We start from the raw sequence: 8,793 nt of genomic DNA, 5'->3' as shown, positions 1-8,793 counted from the left end.
CAGGAATGCTGGAAGGAACTGGCAGCGAATCCAAGATCATTTCTTCTTTTCAACATTTCATCCACTTGAGGATTACAGTCTAGAGGCAAGTCCGAGACTATTGCTGATCGTTGTGTTTGCATAGTTTTACAACTATATTTTTAACTTTCTTTGTACATTCTAATGTACAATGAATAATGATCAACTATTATTAATTTAAAACTCTGAAAAATTACTTCACCTGAATTGTGATGGATTTTAGACTAAGACTGCAGCTTAATTCTCTAATTATTACTGTCTTAAAAACCCAGGTCAATTAAGAAGATGTATGCATGATGAATGTGCCCATCTGTGTGGGAGTTAATCAGGTTTTATATTTGTGGCTGGAAAAGTTGCTTCTAATAACTGAAGAACATCTACCTAAGCACATGTAGTTTGTAAGGATTTTTGAAATATCTCCTGTTCTTAGAAGTGGTTCAAGGTTGCTTAACTAAATTTTTGTTTAATGTGAAGGGTATACAAATATATAACTCCTACAGTGTCTTTTTCAGCTATCCTTTTTTGCCATAGCTTAAATAACAGCTGAATAAACACTGGGGGAAGGCAGGCAAAAATAAGGGTGCAGACGAAAATGAGAGAGAGGAACTAAGCTAGAAATAGAAGGTAAACACGAATGTGAAAAGGGGTACATGTGTTCTGGTATAAACAGTGCCATCTTTCAGACAAGGATTTTTTTCTTTTTTTTTTTTCCCACTGGTGTTCTGTGAAGTATTTTTGAGAACACTTATATATGCTAGATATGACTTAGCAAAATTCATCAGTGAAAATCCTGAACAAGGAAAATAAAAAATAATAAAAGAGCAAGGCTAATAACACTTGTTAAGTATTTAAATGTATTCAGGGTGCATCTTCACCTTCATCTTGAGGGTGCATTGGGATAAACAAGGTGTCTGGGTTTTAAACTCTTCATTTTACGTAGCCTTTCCCTTGGGGGGGTGTGTGTGTTCCTCCTTGATAGATTATGGTTAGCTGTATTGGTAGTGCTGAGTTGGATTTTACCACTAGATTTTAATGTTTTTGACTATATTCTTTTTGATATTGGATCAATCCACATTCTTTACTAGAAGTTCATAAGGGCATTTGAAAACTGTAGTGTTACACGTAGAACGTTTTCACAAGACCTCTGTGCTGAGAAGCATAGCAGTAATTCTTTGGTGTTCTATAATTTTCAGAACAATAATCAATGCAGATCCTTAAAAAAGGTCTGATTGGAGAGAGAAAGACTATTTATGAAAGTTTGGGATATGTAAATATGATTACTTACTCTATGTAAAGTGATGAATATTGAGAGAGATATTTAGTATAACTTACTAGTTAACGTCAAGTACCAAGAAAAGTATTAAAATCATAGAATAGTAGATGTGTGCGATAAACCAGAGGTTAATTTATTATCTGTTTTGCTTGCTTTAGTGGTGCTCTGCTAATAACACTGTGTTACATTGCAGACAATATTTTACACTCTTCCCCGCCTTTCGGAACTTGCTGAAGATGAATGGATCTCACTTGCTAAATTTGACAGATTCACTGACGTTCCTTTGCCACCAACATTTCAGTGGTATCGTTCTCGAATGGAACTTCTTGATCTGAAACCAAGTGACTGGTCTCAGCAAGACATGGGTAAAATATAGCTAATCTATATGAAGTAGCTGTATCCATCTGTATTCAATCTGATCTCTGTGTTGCTCTGTTGAAGCAACCTTGTATCTATGTTGGCAGAGTACATACAATAAAATAATAGTAGATGATTAATACTGTGTCTACAGTATTACCATTTAGATAATCTTTACTGAAGCAGTAGTTTTGCTACTGCTTGCATAGCCATATGACTCATACTTGTTTTCACAGGTTCGAATTCAGCTGAAACAGATAGCCAGACAGAATGGACTGATGTTCAGAAAAAGATTATACCCTGGAAGAACAGTACTCCTAGTTTAGACCTGGAAATGGTATTTCAGGATCGTGCTGCTAAACTTGGTAAATCAAACAGCAGACTGATTGTGGTGGCTTCGCTCATTGATAAACCTACCAATTTAGGAGGTAAGATTGATTGCACAATTTTAGACCTTAGAGCCCACTTGGATAATAAGAATGAATTTCATCTTACGTTGATAATTAGAAAATTATTTTAAATACTGCTCAGAGAAATAGATCATTATCCTGAAAAAAAACTGGTAACCAAAAGAAATCCTACCTGCTTCAGAATAAGGGGTCTTCTATAGTAATATTTTAAGGAAAAAAAAAAATTTACTTACGGATAGCATGCATTAATTAAATAGAACTTTGCTGTACATCAAGCTCAGTTTCTTACTGTTTTTTATGTTCTTTGTTACAGTTGAGTTTTTCAATTGTATATGCAGTTAAGGGAAGTAACTTGCTTTTACTTTTTTTTTCTGTAACAATTAAGCCAAATCTTGTAGATCTACTAATTTCTCATGACTGTTGGGACAGGAAAGTGCCCATTCCTGATTCAGTATCCTTCACAATATTGTGCAAGCTATGATATAATAAATCCTGCAGATTATTGCATTGTGCTTGCTGTTGTCAGCAATTTCAGTATCTGCGGTGAGACAGTTAATGAAAAATAAGTGCACAAGCTGGTGCTGTCTGCATTGTAATAATGTAATGTGTCATTCTCTCAAGCCTTCCACTTAACAGGTACCGGATTTAGAGCTTAAGCGTGTGTGTATGTGTGCATCCGTCCCTGCCTACGTTTTTACACTGACCCATTACTTTGTGTAATTAGTTCTGTAGAAGCATGTTGTCAGACATAGTGCTTTTCTAATTCTTATATTTCTGCTGTTACAAAATGGTTTTTTTTCCCCTGGTAAATTGTATGGAACAAGGTGTAACTTGGAACAGATGTAAACAGCACCTGAAACTGGTTAAAGATAGAGGACTAAAGTAACCATTTCTCTCTCAGATTCTTTGTCCTTTTTCACTTGCTAAAATATTCTGGCTTGGTGTTTATTTTCTACACAAAAATAACTTTGCTTCTTGTGTTCATAGGTTTATGTCGTACAAGTGAAATATTTGGGGCATCTGCACTAGTTGTTGGCAGTCTTCATTATATACAGGATAAGCAGTTTCAGCATCTTAGCGTTTCTGCAGAGCAGTGGCTCCCCCTTGTTGAGGTGAATGGAAACATTTTAATAGCTAAAAAGTGTACTGTACATCTTCGGTTCATCAGATGCACAGTTCAGTGTCTTTTTTTTTTAATTCTCCTGCAAAATGAACTTTTTATTTAACAGAAGCTCCTGCTGTTATCTCGGAGACTTAATTTTGAGTGTTAGGAATAAACTGGGTTATTTCATACAATTTATTCATTTATTAATTAAAAAAAAGCTTTTAATTTCTTATTGCTGTGATAAACTGATTATGTGAATGGTCATTATTACATCTTACTCTGTGTTTTATAGTGGTGTGTTGGAATTTAATATTTATTTATACAAGTTGAACAACACTTCATTTATTTTGCTTGGTCCATTGCTTTTGGTAACTTCATGGGGATAATCTTTGAGTTTGCCTGAAGCTAACTTGTACCAACCATTTCGAACCTATTATCTAGCTTATAAAAATGAGGGTTTCAACATATATGTTTAGTATTGGGTAGAAAATCTGTTTTTCAAGATCAGCTTTAAATCATCTGAAAAATTCAGAGCAAATTTTTCATTTTTTTCCCCATGGTGTTTATTTTCAGGCTATTAAAATTTTTTTTCTTCAGAACAAGATAGCTGTAGTATGTTTTGCATAAAACAGAATGCTGATGGATGTTGTCGTGCCTGATCTCTGTACGGAAGTGTACTGAGAGACCTTCTGTCACGTGAGGAAATTGGCATTTAATACAAAAAGCAGTTTACAGAACAGGATGAAGACAACTAAGAAATTATTTACTGCAAGCTATTGCAAGTTGTAATGCAGGCATGTAAGGCAACTCAGCTTCAGTAATGGCTGTTGTATTGTTTTGGGAAGGGAAACAACTGTGCACCTTGTCCCTATGCAAGAGTGATTCACACGTAAGATTTGTAGCTCTCGGAAGCATAGAAAAGCCTTTGTTCGTTGTATTAGTGGAGGACATTTTTGTGGCATTACTTAACCTTTTGTGGTATTGCTGAAGAGCTTTTAAAATGGTAAGCTATGTATATGGATTGAGTCTTTGGGGATAATAAAGGTCATTCATCTTAAAAACTGTCCAAGTAAGTTGATTATTTTATGGTAACTTCAGAAGTTTACAAATGACAGTATTTAAATATTTGTGTATTTCTCTCTGCTTTTGATGGACAGGTGAAACCATCTCAGCTTGTTGATTATTTGCAGCAGAAAAAAACGGAAGGGTACACTATTATTGGTGTGGAGCAGACAGCTAAAAGTTTTGATCTTACAGAATATTGCTTCCCAGAGAAGTCACTATTATTGCTGGGGTAAGAACATGCACTTTTTTATAAATCTACCTCTTGCAGTCCATCCCTTCTACTAGTCAGAGTTTGGTCATATGAAAACCAAGTGACGCTGGTAAAGGCAGATTAAGAATGGGAAATGATTATGGAAACAGCAGAGTTTGGCTTTGTGTGCTAAGGAGTAGGAGGTATTGTTACCTACTCCCGCATGATCCCTCTTCTTATACTTAACCTATCCATACACTGCAATCCCTTTTTTTTATGGGTGGAGGTAGCGACAGCATGGATTATAGTTTATGAGGTGTGGTAGATACCATCTGTTCACTTTAGTAGTATGGGGCGCTGTATGTGTAGGCTGCAGTGCGCTCAGCAAGGAGGAGGGCTGCCTGTTTGCCTTGCTTAACTTGGTGAGGAGGAGAGGGAGTTTGCATAGCTGGGAGACGCTTTAAAAAATTAAGATTAATTATTATATAAATAATAAATACTATCAAATAAAATAATTCATAATTAACAATAATTAAATAATATGCTTAAAATTAATTAAATATTAATTAAACAATAAATAATATAAAATTAATTGAAAAATTAATAAGGCACAGGACAAAGTAGCAAGTTTTTTGCAGTACACGCAGGGGAGGACTTCAGGGAAAAGCAATAATCAGTTGCTATAATCAGGCAAGCCTCTGATGTGACAAAGGGGCGACTACTTCAAGAAATGTAGAGGAAAGTGCCTGCAAGTCAGAAAGCTACTAGAATTGGAGGGCCACTGAGTGAGACCAGGAGGAAGGGCCTGTCTATCCTTTGAGGACAAAGTGGGCAGAAATACCCATTTTTCAAGCCTTCTTATATGTAGCTTGTCTTCAGAATGTAGTTCTCATAATCACTTTGTTCTCTTCTAATTAAAAACATACTTGTAATTCCTGATAACCTTTGGTATCTTCTGGTGTGCTCATTCTGAAGAGATGAAACATTTCCAGTTCAAGGCTTCTGTCAGTCTTGACATTCCCTCATAGCAAGACCTCATTGAATGTAGCGTGGGCAGTTGAGCTTCCTTGGTGTGCCAGCAGCTTCATGCCCTGGTCATTTCATCTACAGCCATTTATTTCACTATTTAAGGATAATTTCCAAATAAAGGCAAAGAGGGAGTTCTTATGCTGCGGGTTCAGCTATTGGTGGACCCGTGAATTAAAGAGTAGTGCTCTACAAATTTTGCTACATCAAAGGTTAGTCAGGTCTCCCATGTTTTCTTTGTATCTGTAACGTATTACTGTTTTTTAAAAAGATAATTTCTCATCCTGATCAGTTATACTAAGGGCAGATGCCACCATTTGTCAAATGGTGTTTTGATGCTGTTGTGACTTTTGCATCTTCAGCTTTCTGGAACACCCATCTTTTCCCAGATACAAGTTACTGTTTCTTCTTTACTAGAAATGAACATGAAGGGATCCCAGCAAACCTGATTCACCACCTGGATGTCTGTGTGGAAATTCCTCAGCAGGGTATTATTCGATCACTCAATGTTCATGTAAGTGGAGCTCTGCTGATCTGGGAGTACACAAGGCAACAAGTGATCAAGCAAAAACAACAAAAATAACTGCGAAGAGTTTGTGCCTTACAGTGCAGCTGTGTGACTTACCGTGGTGCTACAATGTGAAATTCTGAGTATACAAGATACAAACTCAGGGTGAATGAGGGTTTTTAAGTTTTGCATGTTTTTTTCTCTGTAGTTCAGACTGATTTTTAAATGCCTTAATACTTTACCTCCTTAAATAAAACTGTTGCATTGGAAATAAATACTATTTATATTGCATGTGGTGTATGTGATTTTTCTGCTGTTAGAGCATCAGCATAGTACCATGAACTATCCCAAACTAAAACACAGATTTTTTTTTTTTACTTGAGTTACTTTAAGATGACCATGCTTCAATTTGAAGTGGTGCCTTCCTCTAACCACAATCAAAACTTACTGTAGCCAGAGAAAAGTATTTAATCCCTCCAGTTTCTAAATACACTAGATTATATAATTTTTGCAAGATGAATCCACTTACATTATTAAAAATTGTCTGTGCTGCCCCTTGTTTAAATGCCTTCTGTGGTAATGTTTACTAATCCTGCTGTAGATGGTCTGTATCTTTAATGGAGTTGCTTCAGTAAGGTAATAAAAAAACAAAATTACACAAAAGGCCATAATGTGAGAATTGTGATAACTGTCATACTTCTAAGAGATAAAAACTGTTTATCGCTAATGTAAAAATTCCTGTTACTTATAAACTAGTATACTCAAAATATGCAAACTATGTATCATATGCACAGGAGGCATTAGGTCTTCTAATGCCTGCTGCTTTACAGACTGATGTCTGAATTAAACGGTATTTTAAAATACTTAGAAATACTTGATAAATGACAAATACAAATTACATTATACCATCACCTCCTTAGGACAAGGAGGGGAAGTTGGAACAGCTTTTCTTTTTCTAAGGAAAAAGTGGTTCACTTACTGAAAAACAATTTTATTGTTTTCTTTAGAATATGTACGTTACACATAATCATTTATTCCTGTGCAACAATTTGACTAATTATACATTCAAAACCTTAGATATGAGAACAGCCCTGCACCATATTTCTTTGACTTAGACTCATGAAAAAGCTGTCCATGACCATCCTTTTTTCAGCAGACACATGAAACCTTGCAACAAGAAAGGCAGCCTGCATTTCAGGGAGACAGCCCAGGTTACCAGTTGTTGAGCTCAAGCAGCTTCTGTCGCTTTCTCATGCTTCTTCATTTGCAGTTATTCTCACTAGATTTATTTTGAAAGCAGAGTACCTAAGACTTTCCAGCAGCTTCTGGGGGATGATACCCTTCTGTTTCAAGCTTTCTTTTATATTTTAAGAAGTCTCTTCTTTTATTGAAGTATTTGACCTGTTCAAAAAGAGAAAAAATGGTCATCAGAAGAAACGAGCAGAGGAAGGAGCTTTGTGCATCACACGCCTAAGGAAAAAAAAAGTCTTTGGTCACTGAGCTTCAGGAGGATTTTAACTGAATACACTAGTTACGAGTTTTTTCACTGTTGAAGTAGAAGACTATAGATGGGTTGGGGGATGTTTTTATCATTTTGAAAGTGAACTCCAGTTTCCTGTTATAACCACTCCCATTACTTCCATGGACATCTAATAAAAGTTGTCTTACTGCCTTACTATTTCACCACTATGAACAGAGATGATTGGTAATAGAATGGTGTCACAGACTATATGACCTCTGAATTCATTAGCTAGAGCCACTAATGTGCATGGTGCAAAGCACTAGCAGATGAAACCACTATGCCTGGAGATGATATACAGCAGAACTGCAGTGTTCAAAGCATAAGTCAGTACAGCAACTGTGAAGGTACCTGGGTGATTTAACTGACTTCAATCACCAGCTCCGACAGGAACTGTTCAGCCCCTCAGACACTACTGTTACTAAAAGGCAATGCGTATTAAAGTTAAGAATTGTAGCTTGATCTTAGGAAGCTAAAAAGCACAAGTGAGTTACTTCTAAGCAGATTGCAATTACACTGCATGAAGAAGGGTATTTTTATGCACACGAAGTTATCAGTTGCCAGTTTTAAGATGCCATGCAACTGCGAGCCCTGTGCATCACCTCCCTTCCACATCAGCTTTTCTTCTTTAGTAATTTCTGTGCACTTCTAAAGGCTTTCAGAACTTTCAATTAAGCAACAAACCTATATGCTTGTATAGTTGTGTATTTATGTGAAAGTTAGAAATTGTATTTTCCTTTTCCCTTTATACTAACTTCTCATAGCTCCCGGGCCAGTCAGTGGTCTGCTCAGCGGTTTAATTTCCTAGGAAGACCGCAAGTGTGCAAACCAAGTCACGGCTGACAAGGGTGCAGGGTTATCGATGAGAAAGTGTAAGACTACACATGTCCTGCAATCCATGTGGCTGGCGCTGCCGTCATTAACACAGTAAATGTTAATGTAAACAAGGTAAGTTACTTGTCGGTGCTGCCACTAACGTGCAAAGAAAAGCTCTAGTGTTTTAGGACGGGCTTTAGGAGGCCGAGGGCGGGAGGACGCGTAGGGAGCGGCGGCTGCTCACCCACTGCCACCGGGACTCGAAGACCAGCCGCAGCTTCTCACACTTGGAGGCATCATCCGCGTGCCTCTCCAAGCACTGCCAGAACTCGTCCCGGGCCCCCCAGCAGGCCTTCCTCTCCTCCATCGTTGGCGCCGACATCTTCGCTACCGACCTGAAAACAAACGGTGGTTGTCCAAGCGCGCCTCGCGCCCGGCGCTGCCCCGGGCCGACTCCGAGCCCTCACCGCGCCTCGCCGCTTCCACAGAGGAGCCCGACGCCGCCC

The 8,793-nt window shown here is 37.6% G+C and overlaps 2 protein-coding genes across 2 annotated transcripts in view; one reads left to right on the top strand and one right to left on the bottom strand.

Moving 5' to 3' along the window:
• The window catches only part of TARBP1 (TAR (HIV-1) RNA binding protein 1), a 36,348-nt gene extending 30,122 nt beyond the window's left edge, over positions 1-6,226 (top strand). The window contains exons 24-29 of the mRNA XM_010290182.1: positions 4-85; positions 1,485-1,656; positions 1,885-2,076; positions 3,046-3,170; positions 4,321-4,457; positions 5,862-6,226. Of these exons, the coding sequence (XP_010288484.1) occupies positions 4-85; positions 1,485-1,656; positions 1,885-2,076; positions 3,046-3,170; positions 4,321-4,457; positions 5,862-6,027 (874 nt within the window). The 3' untranslated portion in view covers positions 6,028-6,226. The remainder of the gene's footprint in view (positions 1-3; positions 86-1,484; positions 1,657-1,884; positions 2,077-3,045; positions 3,171-4,320; positions 4,458-5,861) is intronic.
• Positions 6,227-7,257: 1,031 nt separating this feature from the next.
• Positions 7,258-8,669, bottom strand: LOC104623178 (cytochrome c oxidase assembly factor 6 homolog). The gene is made up of 2 exons (XM_010290181.1): positions 8,532-8,669; positions 7,258-7,353 (listed from the first exon to the last, which is right to left on the bottom strand). The coding sequence occupies exons 1-2, from the start codon at positions 8,667-8,669 to the stop codon at positions 7,258-7,260; spliced, it is 234 nt and encodes a 77-aa protein (XP_010288483.1).
• Between the last annotated feature and the right edge of the window lie 124 nt (positions 8,670-8,793).

This window comes from Phaethon lepturus, unplaced genomic scaffold (assembly GCF_000687285.1).
Source record: "Phaethon lepturus isolate BGI_N335 unplaced genomic scaffold, ASM68728v1 scaffold42516, whole genome shotgun sequence".
NCBI classification, from domain to species: domain Eukaryota; kingdom Metazoa; phylum Chordata; class Aves; order Phaethontiformes; family Phaethontidae; genus Phaethon; species Phaethon lepturus.
The sequence above is the reverse complement of the archived record's forward strand: the minus strand, read 5'-3'. Positions and strand labels throughout refer to the sequence as shown.

Excerpts from the sequence above, each read along its gene's own strand:
- LOC104623178 (XM_010290181.1), bottom strand. The coding sequence starts at position 8,669 with ATGTCGGCGCCAACGATGGAGGAGAGGAAGGCCTGCTGGGGGGCCCGG. Across the intron at positions 7,354-8,531 it reads TCGAGTCCCGGTGGCAGTGG|GTCAAATACTTCAATAAAAG; the intron begins GTGAGCAGCCGC and ends CTTTTTGAACAG.